The sequence below is a fragment of the Malania oleifera genome, chromosome 7 (assembly GCF_029873635.1).
Source record: "Malania oleifera isolate guangnan ecotype guangnan chromosome 7, ASM2987363v1, whole genome shotgun sequence".
Taxonomy (NCBI): domain Eukaryota; kingdom Viridiplantae; phylum Streptophyta; class Magnoliopsida; order Santalales; family Ximeniaceae; genus Malania; species Malania oleifera.
In genome coordinates this window covers 1487579-1506566 of record NC_080423.1, presented here as the reverse complement: position 1 = coordinate 1506566, position 18988 = coordinate 1487579, and the positions used below count along the sequence as shown (strand labels likewise).

At 33.8% G+C, this 18988-nt stretch overlaps 1 protein-coding gene across 2 annotated transcripts; it reads right to left on the bottom strand.

Annotated features, from left to right (window-relative positions):
- Window positions 1-62: 62 nt before the first annotated feature.
- On the bottom strand, window positions 63-4201 carry LOC131159359 (uncharacterized). 2 transcript variants are annotated; one of them, XM_058114216.1, is made up of 4 exons: window positions 3840-4183; window positions 3458-3601; window positions 561-662; window positions 63-441 (listed from the first exon to the last, which is right to left on the bottom strand). In XM_058114216.1, exons 1-4 carry the CDS (start codon window positions 4011-4013, stop codon window positions 298-300), a joined length of 564 nt encoding a protein of 187 aa, XP_057970199.1. In that variant the 5' UTR covers window positions 4014-4183; the 3' UTR covers window positions 63-297. The 2 variants fall into 2 exon arrangements, with proteins under 2 accessions (XP_057970199.1, XP_057970200.1); XM_058114217.1 differs by lacking the exon at window positions 561-662 and having other exon boundaries at window positions 3840-4201.
- Between the last annotated feature and the right edge of the window lie 14787 nt (window positions 4202-18988).

Below are 18988 nucleotides of genomic sequence, written 5' to 3'. Positions count from 1 at the left end.
ATCTATTCGCTCTCAGATGATTGCCAAGCATGTCAAATATAAGGCTCGAAGATTTGAAACCATTTTATTCAGACACAAATCTAAACATGCATTCTAATTAATAATCTATATACGACGAAATGATAATCCTTGGATCAACTGGTCAACAGCATTTCAGGGTTTATTTTTTGGTGTTTTGATTAAAGAAAACATAATTAAGTCCTCTAATGTTGCTTGGTTTAAAGGAGTACAGAGGGGAGGGAAGTCCTCCCATAAACACTTCATTGAAGCTAATATATATCATCGAAGAGGTGGGATTCACATTTTACTACGGACAGTGAGATACTTGGTATGGCGCCCCTGGGCAATGACTTTCCCAGTTTCCTTCTTTCTCAACTCAACACTGACAACGGCAACAGCCTTCCCAACTCGCAAAGCCTTGGCCTCAATCTCGATTTCCTCCTGAAGAACAACAACATGTTGCACATTTTGCATTAATGAATTATCCAAGGAGCCTCTAAAATTTTATATATATAAGAAGCCCCAAATGCCCATTAAAAATTATCTACTCAAATACATACATAAACCACTCCAATGACGAACAAAATTATTAGCACTGGAGGTGAAGTGGTCTGCTTCAGTTCTGTTCTGGGCAAAATCCAAAAATGGGTTGAGCACAATGTCTGTTTATGTACAAAGAACAGAGAATTCCAATAAGGCCAAGACAGCTGAAGATTGAAGTTATATTATTTGTGCGGATTAGAGATATTTCTCTGCTAATGTGTGTCATCATTCTATTTTTTCATGCAGTAAAGAAAATTGAGAATTTAAAAATTCAGATTTATCAATTGCATCAACTTTGGTTTCAATTGCATTTTTCAAGTCAAATGAAATGAAATTCTGGATCAGAGAGCAAGGGTAGATCTGGATTAATTCGAAGAACAGAAGTCTTGGGTAGTTGGGACTGGGCTACACATGTTGAGGAAGAGGAACACAAGGAGGAACTGAGTAAATGTACAACTCATTTTTTTCTGATAAATAAAGAATGTATTAAGAGAAGATAAGGCATCCTCCATTCAAAATATAAAATAAAGGGGGGGAGGGGGGGGACTAAAGCAAAAAGTGGAAAAGAAGAAGAAAACCAAACAACAGAAGCAAAGTTCTCCCATCTCTCTGTATGTTAATCTTAGAAACTCTTCCAAAAAATCATTTGCAGAACACCAAAGACAAGCCAGCAAGACCAGCCTACCCCATAAAAGACGGGAATAGTAGCACTTCAAAAAGTTACACCATCTGGCTACAAGCCTACAACTAAATACACCAAACTATTGCAAAAATATCACAGTTCCAGAGCGCATTCTCCTCTGTGCTGCCATGAAACAATGAAAACCACTCTCCAAAGATGATGATGGACAAGCCCGCTACTCCCCAAAAATTCCAAAATATTTTTCCCAAATACCTCAAGAAAACTGCAACACAAGAATAAATGGGAATTGGTCTTCCCCACTAATAGTAAAGCATGCATACATCTAGAGATAATGCTTTCTTTGGATCAATGAAGAAATCCCAGAAATTTAGACCCTGGATAATCAAACGCTTATTCAAATTCAAGAGTGAAGCAGCCAGCCAATGAGTCTTGGTAGTTAGTTGGAAAATGGACCTAGGTTTTGCCAACCAAAGTTATTGCACAATGAATAGACTTGCCTTAGCAAAGAACTTTGTTGAAATAGAAATTGAAAAGAAGTTCTCTTCAATCTCCATTGGCTACAGGATGAAATTACTAATTTACTACACATAGAATATCCTTTGAATCCTTCAAGATGTATGCATTGTAAGAGTGTAAGGTCTTTGTTTCCAAGAAAATGCGTAGCTTAAGTGAAATAAGTGTTGATGACTAAGAAGCAAAAGACAGATATTAATGACTTAAATAAATCAATTTTCTCCACACCCAAGTAGTTCTGCCCTGCCCCGTGCTAATGCAAATAGACAACATAACAAAAAAAAACACAGGGTGTGCAACTATTTGTTGTCCCACCTCAATTACGCCTCAAGCATTTTTATTATAATAATTACAATATTTCGTCAATTATTTTCATACTTTATAGTTTATACATGTGATATCACTTATTATTTTTCAAAATTTTGGTTTTTTCAGCTTCCCAAGATTCGTATAAAAGGCTAGAAAATAAAGAGCTTGTTTAGTAGTGCAAAACAATTTTCATTTTTCATTATTAGATTCCAAAATAATTACCAAAAAAAGACACCTCATTTTTCAATTTTTTCAAAAACTATATAAGAAATCATAAATCTATTCTCCATAACTAAACAGGCCCTAAATTTTTTTTCGTTTTGCATGGCAGGTGTGGGTATCAATCAGTGAAGATTTACAAGCTAGTGAATATTCACACTTTACAGGCTCTAAACTACATAAATTACAGAAGATTTAGTGAATATTTACAAGCTAGAGTGAGTTGCTATCATGATCAAATGTCTAAAAGTTGACATAAAATAATATGACATATTACGGCCAACATTGAGTTTTTAGCCAAGTTTAGTTGAACTTTTATTCATGCTTCCAGTAATAATTCAAAAGGAAGAAATTTGTGGAGCTCTATTGTTGATACAACTTTTTGATTAGCAATTGGAGGGTGGTTGGTGACTTCAAATCTTCAGCAACTTCTTGTTCAGAAGAAATAAATGGACAGTCCAGTCACTTAATTTGCAATGTACGCTTGATTTTGGAGTAAAGCTTTCATGTTGAATTTAAATGAATTAAAGCACTCTATATAGAACAATAGTTTGTACAAAAATCTTGGAAAACTAATTAAATCTAGAGACATGTACGTTTGTTTTTGTTTTGCACTCTTTAAGTTTTTGCTCCCCAGTAACTTGCTGCTAACAATTAATCAACCTTATCTTAAGACCCTAGTTGATTCTAGTTGATACTCAATTAATCAACTTCGTTTCAGTAGAACCTGGACCTTAATTCTCATCTCAAAATGTTCTCAACATCACAATTACCTCAATTCTTTCAAATTATTCTACTTCAAAATACACAAAAAGGCTCTAATAATTACACATGTAATTACCTAATCAAACCACTCCACTCTTCTTTTTCCCTCACACAAATTGATTTATCAATTATGAGTTTCCGACAAACATCCCATTTCAACTTTGACAAAAAGCCTCTAATGATCCAACAACTATTTTTCTCACCTCCCTAATTCTAATCAGAATAATTTCCCACCTCTTGGCCACATCTTGCACACCAGAATCATGTAAGGGTTGTGCAGTACTTGATCATGCAAGATGCATTGAATTTTAAAAATATTATATTTATTTCACACACTGGAAATGCATACTCTTGTAAAATCCCAAACCACTTCGATAAAGAAAATAGATAACAGGAATCTAAAAATTTGAACTCCAAAAATAAAAAATTTAATGAAAAAAAAAATGAAGCAGAATAAATACTCACACCAGCATAAGCAGCATCCAAGTAGGATACGTTGATCTCTACCGAAACTCCAGACGATGGAGCTCCAACGGAGAATATTGCGGCTGAGCCCGCCAAATCCACGAGACTCGCAATGGCGCCACCGTGCATAGAATTGCCTGAGTTCTTCAAAAACCATTAACACATCAATCAAAGAGAAAACTCATTTGCCAGAGGGGAGAGGATTCGTAGGTCGCCACTGTTCGATGGCACATTGACAGTCCTTTTTCTCGCTTTGCAGAGCAAAATTCTGCCTGGGTTTCCAATTCCAAAAGCAAGAAAAAGCACTTTCAAGGTGCGAAGAACAAAACTTTAGCGAGAAGTATCGCAAAGAGAGAGAGAGAGAGAGAGAGAGAGAGGATACCAGTAATCGAGGGGGGACTTTCATGGAACAAACGACCCGACCGGGTTCGACGAAATCAGCTCTGAGGCCTTGGATGATGAAAGGTTCGAAGAATTTGGTGGGCATCCCATTGATTGTCGGCGCGTTTTCAGCTCCATCCTTCTCCAAGAACTTCTTCACCAATTCTAGCTCCATTTTCTGAGAGATGGGTCAACACAGCGTCTGCTGTATCTCAATATCTGTTTTCTTTATGTGACTTCCCTCATTCCGCCATTTGGTTCCTTCGTTTTCCTTTTCCTCGTTTGGTTCCAAGAAAATTTGAAGAATGCTCAATTGGTCAATCAACATAGAACCTTCACACTATCATTTTGGAAAATCTCAATGCCGTAGACATTATGATTTCTCTTTTTTTTTTTGGATTACGCACCAGATATCTACGTGTCTATTTTACGGTTCACGTGACTAATCTTGGGCTCCTTAAAGTCGATCCCACAATTCCAAAGGGAGGATAAATTTAGGAGTTTAGGGACGGAAACGAGCCCATAAGGATTTGAACACCTGACCTCATGAGAGACACTCCCGTAACCTGCACTACCACTTGAACCACCATGGGGGTGACATTATGAATTCTCTTGTTAGAAAGTATTTCTTGTTGTAAAAGACACAGCAATATAAATAGAGACGGGGAAGAAATTTTACGTGATTTAATTATGCGGATGAATGAGATAAAAAAATTTATTATCTTGTGAGTAATTACAAAATGATTTGTAACAGATCTTAAACAAAATTATCTTTTTTTTTTATTTTTTATCTCTACTCTCTTATCATCCTTTCCATTAGTTTGCACACTTCAAACTTTTTTTGTGTGTGTATCAAAATGAGAGGGAGAGAGGGTCCTTTTATAGGATAATAAAGTTAGCACATAATTTATGGTGGTGAAAAATGAAGGGTGACAACTATTAATTTTTATACTTTTCATAATATTCCCCGATAGACATCACCCATATATTAACTCCTGTTAAGATTTTTAACATGTCTTACTAGATGAATCAATTTCTTGAATATTATTGCAGACAAACCTTTAGTGAACAAATCTGCTAGATTATCATTGATCGGATACGTTGAACATCTTTATCATCATTCTTTTAGAGTTCGTGTATATAGAAAAATTTTGAAGAGATATGCTTCATTTTGTCACCCTTTATATATCTCACTCTTAGTTGAGCTATATATGCAACGTTGTTTTCATATAAAACTGCTGGAATACCCTTAATTGATTGAAGATCACAATTTGATTGGATATGAGAAATCATTTATCTGAGTAACACATTTTCTATTAGCTTCATGGATGACTAATATTTCAAAATGATTAGAGGATGTTGCTGTAATAGTTTGTTTTATTGATTTCTAAGATATAATTGTTTTTCCGTCAAGAAATACATGTCTAGTTTGAGATTTAGCATTGTAAGGATCAGATAGATATCTGACATCTGCATATCCTACTAGTTGAGACTTGGAATAAAATAAGTAGAATAGACTCAAATCATATGTACCTCTTAAGTAGCGTAGAATGTGCTTAATTCCATTCCAGTGTCGTCGAGTAGAAGCAGAGCTCTATCTTATTAGTAGATTTACAACAAATGTAATGTCAGGTTTTGTACAATTAGCCAAATACATCAAAGAGCCGATAGCACTTAAATATGGTACTTCAAAACAAAGTAATTCCCCCTCATCATGAGGTCGAAATGGATCATTCTTAATATTAAGTGATCGCACCATCATTGGAGATCCAAAGGATGAACTTTGTCCATATAGAATTACCTTAATATCTTTTCAAAATATTTAGATTGAAGAACAAAAATTTTGCCGTTTACATGTTCAATCTATAGGCTAAGACAATATTTTGTTTTTCCTAAATCTTTCATCTCAAATTCCGCCGTTAAATAAATAGCAGTTTTACGCTTTGAGAGTCCCAACTAAATTCAAATCATCATTATAAATAATACTTATGACAAATCTGGAGTCTAATCTTTTAATAAAAATACATGGGCAAATTTAATCATTCATGAATCCTTCTTCCACAAGGTACTCACTTAATCGATTGTACCATATGCATCCAGATTGTTTTAATTCATATAAAGAATGTTGCAGTTTAATTGAATATAAATTTCTAGGTTTTACTTTAGGCAATTTAAATCCTTCAGGGATTTTCATATAAATTTCACTACCCAATGATCCATATAGGTATGCTATTACTACGTTCATAAGATGCATGCTCAGTTGTTCAGCAAGTGCTAGCCGAATTAAGAATCTGAAAATGATTTCATCCATTACGCGATAATGTGTCTCCTCATAATCAATTCCAAGTTTCTATGAGAAACCTTGCACCACAAGCCTTAGTTTATATAGAGTAATTTCATTATTTTTATTTCGCTTGCGCACAAATATCCATTTGTATCCAATAGGTTGGACATCTTCTAGAGTCTAGATTATAGGTCCAAAAACTTCTTTTTTTAATAGAGAGTTTAATTTTGTTGTAATAACCTCTTTCTATTTTGGCCAATCACTTCTATATCGACATTTATTAACTGATTTACAATCAGTTTCGTCATTACTTTTAGTAATGTCAGTAGCTACTGCATATGCAAATATGTTGTTGACAACAACTTTATCTCTATCTCACATTTTTCCTGTGTAATGAATTGAGATCTCATTATTATTTCCAAGTACCTGTCCCTTTTCAAGGGATATTTCTTCAAGAGTTTTCTTTTTCAGGAGATTCCTCTTCAGGAGGTTCCATGGTAAGGATTTCATTTTCAGAAGAAATGGGTTTGTGAATGTCGAATGGATCATCCACCTTTGTAACCACTTCTGAAGTGTTTACAGATTTCAATTTTCTCCTTCTGGAGTTTTATCTTTTTCACCAACAGGCCTTCCACACTTAAGTTGCAGTTTAGGTTTATTAGCCAGCTATTGTCCTTCAATGACATCAATACATGTTGAAATATTTGCAGCAGGTATATGAGATTTTAGTATGACTTTGGTATCTGTAAAAGAATCTGATAATTGATTTGTAATCTCTTGGAAATGTATAATCTTCTAAACTTCAAGTTCACTTTAATTTGTGCAAGAATCTAAATGAGATAAACTCATTGCATTCTATGTGATTTCATGTTGTGCTTCAGGCACTGATTTTGTTCCCCCTAATATAGGAAATATTGTTTCATCAAAATGACAATCTTGAAACTGTGCTTTAAACAAATCACTTGTTAAAGTTTCAAGATATCTAATAATAGAAGGGGAATCAAAACCAACATAGATACGAAACTTACATTGAGAAGCTATTTTAGTTCTTTGAGGAGTGGCAATAGGATCATATACTGTACAACCAAAAGTTCTTAAATAAGAAATATCAGGTTATTGCCTAAAAACTAATAGTATGGGTGAAAGTTGGCCTTATACGAACTAAACATGCAGCATGAAGAATAACATATTCCCAAATAGATAAAGGCAATTTGGTTATCATAATCATAGGTTTAGCAATAAGTTGAAGTTTCTTAATAAAAAATTCAGTTAAACCATTTTGTGTATGGGTATTAGCAATGAGATGTTCATAATCTATTCCAAGTGACATGCAATAGTTATCAAAAGTTTGGGAATTAAATTCACCAGTATTATCCAAACGAATTAATTTAATTGGATAATCGGAAAAATGAGTTCGTAATCTAATCAGTTGAGAAAGAAGTCTAGTAAATGCAATATTACGAGTAAAAAATAGAGAAACATGTGACCATTTAATAGATACATCAATTAAGATCATGAAATATCTAAATGATCCAGATGGTGGATGTATTGGTCCGCATATATCACCACAAATTTTTTTTTATAAGAAACTAGGAGATTCAAGACTTATCTTTGAAATATATGGTTTGACAATTAATTTCCTTTAAAAGCAAGCAGTACATATGAAGTTACTTGATAAAAGAATATTCTGGTTCTTTAGTGGATGATCATGTGAATTCTCAATGATTCTTCATATCATTACATCTCTAGGATGTTCAAGACGATCATGCCAAAGCGTAAATAACTTTGGGTCATTGCACTTCTGATGCATGACATTATATGATTCAATTGCTTTAATATTTGTATAATACAATCCAGAAGATAAAGTTGACAGTTATTCTAAAATTTGTTTCTTCCTAGAAACAATAGAAGTAATATAAAGGAATTTTTTATTGCCTTCATTTGTAGTTTCAATGTGATATCCATTGAGTCTTAAATCTTTAATGCTTAACAGATTTCTTCTGGATTTGCTAAAATATAATGATTCATCAATTTGTAATAAAGTACCATTGAGTAACTTTATATTAGCTCTTCCGGAGCCTTCAATCAAATTTGTAGAATCAGATATTGTATTAACATTTGTTGAAGATATATTCAAGTAATGGAAATATTTCCTATCTTGAAGAATTGTGTGTGTTGTAGCACTATCAGCTAAACAAATTTCTTCCATAGACATCTTAGAATGATCAAAGCTTTAGGACAATCCACACTACAATACGTATTTTAAAAACCCATTATTATAATTGATCATAACAACAACAACAAATATGATAATTTATTTATTGAAATCCAAATACAATATTGCTTACTTTATGTCTTAAAATATTACATCATCATTTTTGTCTTGATTTACTAGGAAATTAGCAACATCAAGATAAACAGAGTTGGATGGTCTAGCATGAAGATCTATTGGAACAACATTATCAGTAAAATTTATTTCAACTTCTTTACTCTTTTCTTTTTCTTTTATAGAGGCTTGGTATAGATCTACCAAGTGTCTGGGCGTACGACAGGTACGCGACCAACAACATTTTCCTCCACATCTGTAGTATTTAATTTTCATGATGTCTGAGTTGTTGATCCTAATCATTATCCCACTTTTGGGGGCATCCCTTTTCTGAGGAATTGCGGCCTCACGACAATACCAGTGATTATTTCGACCACAACTATGACCATGCCTGTGGCCTCATCCTCGACCATGAGATGTATTTATATTTACTTCAGGGAATGAGGTTGAACCAATTGAATGAGTTTGGTGATTTTTCATCAAAAGATCGTTATTTTGCTCAGTAATAAGAAGACATGATGTAAATTCAGAAAATTTAGTAAATTTATTATCCTTATATTATTGTTGTGGGAGCACATTAGTGGGATGGAAAGTAGTAAATGTTTTTTCAAGCATGTCTTCATCAGTAATATTTTTATCACATAATTTTAGTTTTGAGCTAATCTTATGCAAAGTTGAGTTGTATTCATTGACTGTTTTAAAATCTTGCAACTTTAGGTGCAACCATTCATGTCGAGTATTTGGTAAAATTACAGTCTTTTGATGATCAAATCTATCTTTTAAATTTTCCATAAGATAAGTGAGTCTTTGATAGTGAGGTATTCAGTTTTTAATTTTTCATTTAAATGATGACGGAGGAAGATCATACCTTTTGCACGATCTTGCAGGGATGCAGTATTTCCATCTAAATTAGTGTTTCCCAAGTTCATTGCATTTAGATGGATATCAATATCAAAAATTCATGATAAATAATTGTTGCCTTTGATATCTAGGGGAACGAATTCAACTTTGCTTAGGTTCGACATGTAGTTAAATTAACAATAAAAAGATAATTTAGAAAAATAAAATGTAAAAACTAAACTAAAACTGATATAATAATAGATATATATAATATTACTTCCATCCTTTCGGAGGTACTTAAATATGTTTCTTCAAGAACGTTATTATTTTTTTCTCAATTTGTACTTTTTAAGAGAGTATGATTTCAATTACAATATGAAAATGTGTAATAATTACCACCTCTTCCGGAGGTTAAATGTAACGACCCGAATTTTAAATGAAAATTTAAATAAAAAGAAATGGAAATTGGGAAAAGGAGTAGAAGGGAAGCTGCCAAGCTTTGTTGACGAACACAGGATTTCGTCGATGAAAGCTTTAATAATTTCGTCGACGAACACAGGGCTTCGTTGACGAGAAAATACCGAGAGGGGGAAATGAATCGACTGAATTTCGTTGACGAAATTAACGAGAATTCGTTGACGAAGGTTGGGCTCGTCGATGAATTTCGCTATTCTATAAATATGAAAATCCGGGTTTAAAGCTTCTTTAAGAAGCTAACACTCTCTCTCTCCTCTCTTCGGTTTTCTCTCTCTCTCTCTCTCTCTCTCTCTCTCTCTCTCTTTTCATTTTTGGGCTATTTTTACGCCGGATCGACGATCCGAAGTCACCACGACGCTCCTGGCGGAGTTCTCTCAGAATCTGTTGGAGCGGATCATCGGTGAAAGCAAGGAGGAAACCATCCCAAATCCAAGGTAAGATTTTATATTCAATTTTTGGATTTGTGACAGTTGAGAGAAGTGTTGTATGCTTTAAAATATTAAAGTTTAATACTGGAAGTTTCCGTTTCCAGGGGTGTTGATTAGGGACGTTAGGAATCATTCTTGAGTTGAGGTAAGACTTTTAAGCCTAATTTGACTTAGTGATAGTTATAGAAAATGTTGTACGTACGAAAATACTAAACTTTAGTTCTGGTGAATTTCATTTTAAAGGTATTGAGTCGGAAATCCTGCGGGTGCAGGGAAGATTTTCTTAGGGGCTTTTCAAGAATCAGGTAAGGAGATAAACTAAGTTAGTTTCTATTTTCGAGAAAATGCTTATATATATATATATATATATATATATATATCATTTGATTTATGGAAAATGTATAAGTTTATATATATGTTGTATTTTACAAAATAATGTGAAAATGATCGTATGTTGAATATGTGGAAAATCTGTTGTGTGGCATGAGTAAAAATGTTGTAAAATAATGTTTTCTGGGAATGTGGATGGTATGGATTTTTATGATGGAAAACCAGCGTTTGGGCCGAGAAATTTATATATTTATATATGTGGATATGTTCGCCGGCGTATGGGCTATGCTATGTGGATGTGATTTGCCAGCGTACGGGTTATGCTATGTGATTTGCCGGCGTATGGACTGATGATTTTTATGATACACGTATATATGCAAAATGATATGATTGATGTGGAAATTAATGATATGAGATATTCATGTATCACGGTTTCAGTATATATTATATGATATCAGAATCTGGTTGGCTTGGTCTAGGCTAGCACTTGTACGGTACCGTTGTTATGTGTCAATGGTCTTCATGATTAGGATATCTGTGTTAACGCCGCTGTACGGAGTGGTGTGAGATTGGATGGTCGATGTGGTTATTTTCAAGAAGTGTGCTGTTATCGCCCCTAGTGTACGGACCAGTCTGGGTAGACCCATCGGGCCTACAAACTAGACTGTTGACTTGGCAGTGGTCGGCCAACCATTGTCAGGTCCCGCCTTTGGGCCACACAACCTAGTCATGTGGGGGTAATACATGACAACAGCCAGCTAACCTACTAGGATTGTTTTTATGTTATTATTATGATATGAGAAGAAATATGCTTATGAAATGCAGTATGTTCTGCCATGTTTTGATATACATATGTTTTTCCCAGATTTGATAAACAGTACTGAATATGATATGTATGGTATATGTAGAACACAAATTACTTATGTTGCCACACACTAGTATTAGTTTATTTCCTTTACTAAGAGATGTCTCACCCCTAAATTTCATTAACTTTTCAGGAGCCACAGATAGGAGAGCGAGAAAAGCCCCGCTGATATAGAGTAGTTATCCGCCCTTGTTGGAAGGGTAAGTCTTGGTTGGGACAGTTAGATTTTTGTGAGAATTGTCCATAGATTTATTTTTGGGATGTATATACTAAGAGATATTGTTTGTAGTACTCTGGTATGTGTTATGCACATTATGATGAGATGTATATGATTTTATACTTTCTGTTGCGTAGGCTTCTGCTGTATGTTTTGATGTATCCCTGGTACCCACGGGTCCAAGTGGACTGTGACCTGCTGAGCTAGAATGTGGTATTGCTTTTATGATGATATTATAATAATAAAAAAAAATGTGTGAAAATGAGCGGGTTGTGACATTAAATGTATTACTTCATCTGAAGGATAAACGTTTCACCTCTTTAGGAAGTCAATTTTAACATCTCTTCAAGAGGTTAAAAATATACCATCTTCAGGAGGTAAGTATTTACCATCTCTTCTAGAAACTAGATACATAACCTCTTCAGGAGGTCTATCTTATCATCTCTTCCGAAGATTGGTATTCTTTAAACTTTAAAAGATATGTTCTCTTCTGGAGGATATTATACTTTTGTTGAGTAAAACTTACAAAGAAATAAACTAAATAAGATTTAAAGAAATATCTCAAATAGTTAGAGTCTTGTGTTGATAACGTGTTGTAAAAGATGCAAAAAAATAAATAGAGATGAGACAGAAATTTTATAGGGTTCGGCTATGCCTACTCCACGAGAGGATGGGATTAAAAATTTCACTATCTTGGGAGGAATTATAAGATGATTTGGAACCGACCTTGTACTAAATATCTTTTTTTCTTTCTATCTCTCCTCTTCTTTCATCCTTTCTATTCATATGCACACTTCAAGCTTTTTTTGTCTGTGTATCAAAATGAGAGGAAGAGATGACACTTTCATAAAGCAATAACGATAACGTATAATTTATGATGGTGGAAAATGAAGGAGTGACAATCATTAATTTTTATACTTTTCATAACATTTCTTTATTTATTTTTGATAATTTAAGATCTTAGCAACTTATTTATTCATATAAAAAGTTTTTAAATATAAATTTCTTTTAACCAAAGACTTAATTAGTGTCATCTAAGTTTTTCCATACAACACAATTCATTATTATCCTGAATTATTTCTTGGTATGTATATAAAATTTTAAATATATTAATATGAATTTATAATATTAACAATTTAATATGAACAATGTAAAAGTTGATATTCAAGATTGAGATATTAATAATGTATAAATATTATTTTATAAATTTTTAAAGTGAAAAAATAGCTTCACCTTGAGTGATAATAGAATGTGATGGTTTTAGTGGTTCTAATTTTGTCATCATTGATATCCAGGCATATAACAAATATTCCATCCTTCATCCACATCATATAGATGAAGATTAATTTACATGAATATGTAAATAGAGTAGCAGTGTCAGTTAAGTGTAAGGTTTTAACCATAGTACACTCATAATAACTAAATTAGGAACATAATGCAAAGAAAATTATTCCAACCTAATGCTTTTCATTGTAAAATTAAAAAAATATCCAAAAAATTGAAACCCAATTCCCCGCCCTAACAAAATCCAAAAAACTAAATTTGTATCTTAGTTCTAACCAATCCAAATCCAAATGACAAACTTGATCAACTAAACTAACTCAAACCCACTTAATATAAACAAAAACTAGGTGCATAGCCCAACTGAGTCAGCCTAAGTGATAAGGGCGACTTGTGACTTTAGTGACCCTAAGGTCACGAGTTCAATTCTCTCTTGAGACATTGCACCAGTGAATTACCATGGGTGCGTCAATGGGCAGATGGCTTTCACCTCCTCTGGTTTGATGCCATACCATAGTGTCCAAAGTGATGCGATGGTGGTTAGAGTCTCCGAGTTAAAAAAATAAAATAAAAATCAAGTACACATGCATCAATGAGTTAATTTATAATGATTCAAAACTAATTTACTTTTAGTACATATTATAAATTATGTCATATGCCATCAATTTAAAAAAGTCACTTGATCGAGAGAATTATTTTCTCCTATAGTATCTATACAATTAGAGCGAAAATATGGCCAGGGGGTTATACGTACACATTGGTTGGACACACCAGTCAAGCTAGCTCAAACCTCCAATAAAGCTCAAAAGGGTGAATTCTTGCGACTACCAAATTCATTTATCAAAAAGTCGGAAGACAAACATATATATATATATATATATGATACATACACAAATACATGTCTTACATACTTGGTCCAACTTCTTACATTAGTTCACAAATTCTTATTAAATTCATATAGCTAGACTAACTTAAATAGGGGTGAGCATAAGTTGGTTAAAACCGAATTAATTGAATAAATTCGATTAGTTCAGTTCGGTTAAAAATTTATTTGGTTTGTTTTGGTTTTCATTTTTATTGAATTTCGATTTTTGGTTTGGTTTTTGGTTTCGGTATATTCGGTTAACCAAATTAACATAATAAAATAAATTAATAATAAATAATTATATATTAAAATATTTTATATTATATATGTACTAAAATATTATTTATTTTTATATAATATATACATTAAAATTATATATATTATTTATATTTTATATATATTAAAATATTAAATCGATTAACTGATTTAACCAAAATTCGATTTGGTCGGTTTTAAGTTCGGTTAAATAAGAAATTTTGCTCGGTTCGATTAATGAGATTTTTTAACCGAACTGACCGAATGCTCGCCTCTAAACTTAAGTGTTGAATGACATATCCGAAATCCAACAACTTTTGAGAGGCTTATAGCATTTCTTGTCTACATTTGTTAGTTGGTTGAAGAAAAAGATAACTCGACAAAATTATTTGTACATGTTGACCTAAAGACGTGCTATTGTGGTTTTTATTTTGTAGTATAGCTAGGGTAATAATAATAATAATAATAATAATAATAATAATAATAATAATAATAATAATAATAATGTTTGCCAAATGTCTCCAATAGAAAAAATTTATGGTATTTTTTTTTGTAAATTAACATTGTTTTTGGGGTTTGAAGGGAGGGAATGAAATATAAGGAAAGGGATGGATAACAAAAAGAAAGCGAACAAAGCAGAAATTTGCTAAATATATTCTCACATTTGCTAAATATACCCTCACATTTAGGGGTGAGCATTCGGTCGGTTCGGTGTGTAGACACCCTAATTTTTACCAGTTCATTTCCATTATGATATAGGGATTCCGAATCAAATTAATCCAGATTTTGAAGGTTGGGGTTGCGCATCATTGATTAACTGTTCTTAAGTTCCTAAGTTGATAGGACTACAATTGATTTACTTAGCCATGATCCTAAGTGTGCCTAACTAGGTTTTTCAAAATCATGTCATGGAAATTTAAGTGAGACTAGGAATTCTTAAAATCATTGCCTTACAAAATTAGGTTGACAAGTTTCTAGAATTCTTAATTCGTATTCTTAAAACCATTCTTAAAATCATGTTCTTAAATGCCAGTTGTTTCAAGACCAAGTGCTAGAGTTTAAATGGTGAAAATCATAAACGTTTGAATTTTATATTCCTGTTTATTTTCATACAAATGGCCCAAGCATGCGTGAAGAACTAAAATGTTTTATTAAAAGGGCACGTGCCCAAGTTAGGGAATATAGGGAAACATGACACAAATCCATACAAAGGAAATACAAGAAAGTAATGTGCAAATATAGGGAAATACCATACAAATACATAAAGGGAAATACAGGGAATAAATGTGCGGATGCAGGAAATTACAAAAGAAATACAAGGGAAAATAAAATAAAATCAAAATCTTCTGAGGTCTCATCCAAGCATATTTTGAAGCATCTCGGGGGTTGTGTTCACCAAATTAGAAAGAAAAATTAGATAAGTCAGAGTTGCTAAATGAAAATTCAAATAAACACGTGCGCAATAAAATTACCTTGGTATGAAAACAAGTTCTCAAGAGAGATTGAAATTTTTTGAAATATTCCCTCCTCAGACTCGTTGCCCAAATCTCCATTAGTTGGTGAATCATCCTAATCGCATGAATTGGGGAACGGATTTCTATTAGAAGGAAAGCTAGTAATTGATCACTGCTGGGAAGGAAAGAAGGAAGAAAAGATTGATGGGACCTTGCCTAAAGCTGACCTAGAATCTACCCTATAAATAGAGTCTCGCACATAGCAAAAAACAGAGAATTCAACAATTGACCAGACAATTGAGCAATTGAGAGAGACAATTGAGAGAAAGAGGGACGTTCAAAAGTGCATACTAAGAGCAAAGAGGACTAACGCTAGAAGAAAGAAGTTCCAGAAGTAGATTGCAAAGTTGCAGCAACCTTGCGAGGCTCTTGAAAGTTGGAGCCAATTCCTCAAGAAGGCATTCCGTAGTGCCCCCCATTCAGAACCCAAAAACCATATCAGAAGGACCTCAATACCTATAGACTCGCGGACATGAAAAGAAGATCGAAGGAGGGGAAGAATAAAGGTAAAACAAAATGCTTTCCTTCTTGTTTTGTACTATCTACATGTTGAACTGTGCACGAGACTTGGAATGCAGGGACTCAAACCTGAAGTTGGATTCAGTGTTGAACCTAGATCCCTACTGAACTTGAACCAAGACTCGAACTCGACCCCTTCGAACCAACCCCAGCACTGAAGCTGAACTGACCCCTAAGCCAATTCCTTGAACGTGAACCAAACTCGAACCAAAAAGTAAGAGCGCACCATCTTTAAACTCACCAAGTCCATCTGTTTTGAATACCAAACCCATCTATCATTAAAATAGCCCATCTATTTTAAAGAAACCCAAGACCCATTCAAAAGGAACCCAAGCCCACCTGTTTTAAATAAACTTGAGGCCTATTTCAAGGGAACCCAAGCCCACCTGTTTTAAATAAGCCCAATGCCCATTTAAAAGGAACTCAAGCCCGTACCTATTTTAAAACCCCCGAGGCCCAACCACTTAAAAAAAAAAAAAACAAGTCCCCGTGTTTTAAAACTTGAGCCCATGTTTTAAAACTCAAGTCCATTTTTCAAAATAAAGCCCAATAACCTTTTTTTTTTTTTTTTAACCCGAGCCCGTTCATTCTAAAAACTAAGCCCAAACGTTTTAAAACCAGAAAGCCCAATCACCCTTTTCAAAATCAAGACCAATAATTGTTTTAAAATCGAGTCCAAAACCCAACACATGTCAGAGCCCACTAGGCCACACTCGGAACATAACCGAGTCCACACGAGCCCTTGCATTGACTCGTGCGAGTCAACCTCGTAGCCATTCAGTGAGTCAGGGTTCGAATGAGTCAACTCGTCTTTGAACCCTGACCTTCCGAACTTGAAACCCTAGAATCGCCTAAAACAGACAACCAGCACTCAACTTATATGCAAAAAAATGAAGCAAACACACAACCAAACAGAGACAACAAATAGAGAGGAGAAATGGGGGAAATGGTACTTATCTTTTGCACCGGTGACAACTAAGTATGTAACGACTTGGAGAATTTTAACTATTTAAAATAATAAGAAAGATAATAAAAGGAAAAAGGGAAATAGAAGAAAGAGAAAATAAATTTTAAAAGGGTAACAAGCAGGTGCTCATTGACGAGTAGGATTTTCTCGTCAACGAGAGATCTTTTGAGTCTCGTCGTCAAGTATGCATGTCTCGTTAACGAGGATTAATCGAGAGGGTTTGAGATGTTTTGAAACTCGTCGACGAACTCACGGTCTTGTCAATGAGTGTTCTTCATGGAATTGTTGACAAGTCCACGTGTTTTGTCAATGAAGCCCTGCCTATAAATAGAGTTGCTTTCATTTTATAACGAGAAAATTTCCAAATTCTCTCTCATTCTTTAGAAAATGGACCCACTGCTTTCTCTCTTCGATTTCGGGCTGGATTTGACCTGGTTTGACAATCCAGAACCACCACGAGGTTCGTAAGATCGTTCTCTACAAAGCTGTGGGAGCTGATCGTTGATTTGAGAGGTTTGGGAAACATCCCAAAATTAGGGTAAGTGAGTTATTTTGGAGTCTTCTTAATGAATATTGTTATTTGAAGCCTAGGAAGTATTAAATGGGTATTTTTCTAAGATTTGAGTAAGTTAGGGTTTTTGGAATACAGGGTCTGGGTGAGCGTCACATACATCTTTTGGGGATTCCTATTGACGTAGTTCAAGGATTCAGGTAAGGGGGAATTTATATATTAAATCAGGCTTTCATGAATTAAATGAAAATGGACTATGTTATATATATGCATATATGTTTTTATGTGGGTATAAAATCCAATCATGTAAATTACGTTTTCTGAGCTTAGGGTTGCTTATTTAGCTATGTATATGTGAAAATGAACTGATGTAAGTGAATAATTTTTTTAGGATAACTATGTAAGAAATGAAAGGTCTATTTTCAGTATACGAACGTTAAATGTTGGTTGGACTATTTTACAAGGAATATATATATGAATTTCATTGCAAAATTGTATGGCATTAGTAAATGTAAATTCTATGCGAATATATGTTATATGTATGAGATGCAGGTTATGTAAGAAATGCACTAATTATGAAAATGTTATAAGGATTATGTTGCTTGTGTTTGATAATGCAACCATGAATACAAAGACAGTTAAAAGGAGTTGTAGACTAATTGATGATAGTTAAAAGGAACTGTGTTAGCAGACTATCGCATATTTATATGGACTAACTGATGTACAGGTAAAAGGAGCTGTAGTACGAATGAATGAAATGAAAATGAAATGAAATCGAAATGTGAATGAAATGGATATGAAATGTAAAATGTGAACGATGTAAAATGTGAAGGGCCACGTAAAGTGAAATGTTATGAAATGTTAACGTTGAGAACATGAACAGTTATGAATTGCTAAAATAACAGACAGAATAATGTATTATGGTATTATCAACAATTATGCTAGTAGAACATATTACGGTTGGGCGGGGCAAACTCTTCACCCGGGGGCTCGCTGAAAAAGACGAGTGTGCTAATAGTATCAGATGTAGCAGTAGGCTGCATAACGCACTAGGGCAGAAGGAAATTATTTGTATGGGTGGGTAGATTTCCCTATTCTCGGGGGCCTTCACTGGTAAACTTTTGTATGAATTGTGTGAGTATAAGATTTATCTATTACTTGAGGGCTTACTGAGTAAGGTGAGTACACTGATATGCTTCAGTTGTGACCTTTGGGTTACCTAGGAAATTAGAGCTAAGGGGTGCTACTTGTATGGGTGGGTAATCACCCCTATCCTTGGGTAATCTCATGGGTAAAATATCTTACATGTGTTTGATTAGGCTCAAGAAATGTGTTCAAAATTTATATTAATGATTTGCAAATGATATTAGTATGTTATTTATAATCTCATGTTGGTTACACGTTATTTTAATATATATTGTTTCCTTCCTTACTCAGATGTGTCTCACCCAAATACAAAATTACCTTTTTC

Bases quoted from the DNA above. Each gene is read 5' to 3' on its own strand.
- LOC131159359 (XM_058114216.1), bottom strand. From the start codon at position 4,013: ATGGAGCTAGAATTGGTGAAGAAGTTCTTGGAGAAGGATGGAGCTGAA. The intron at 3,602-3,839 runs GTATCCTCTCTC...TGGTTTTTGAAG, and splicing joins AAGTCCCCCCTCGATTACTG to AACTCAGGCAATTCTATGCA. The intron at 663-3,457 runs GTGAGTATTTAT...GTACATAAACAG, and splicing joins TGGATGCTGCTTATGCTGGT to ACATTGTGCTCAACCCATTT.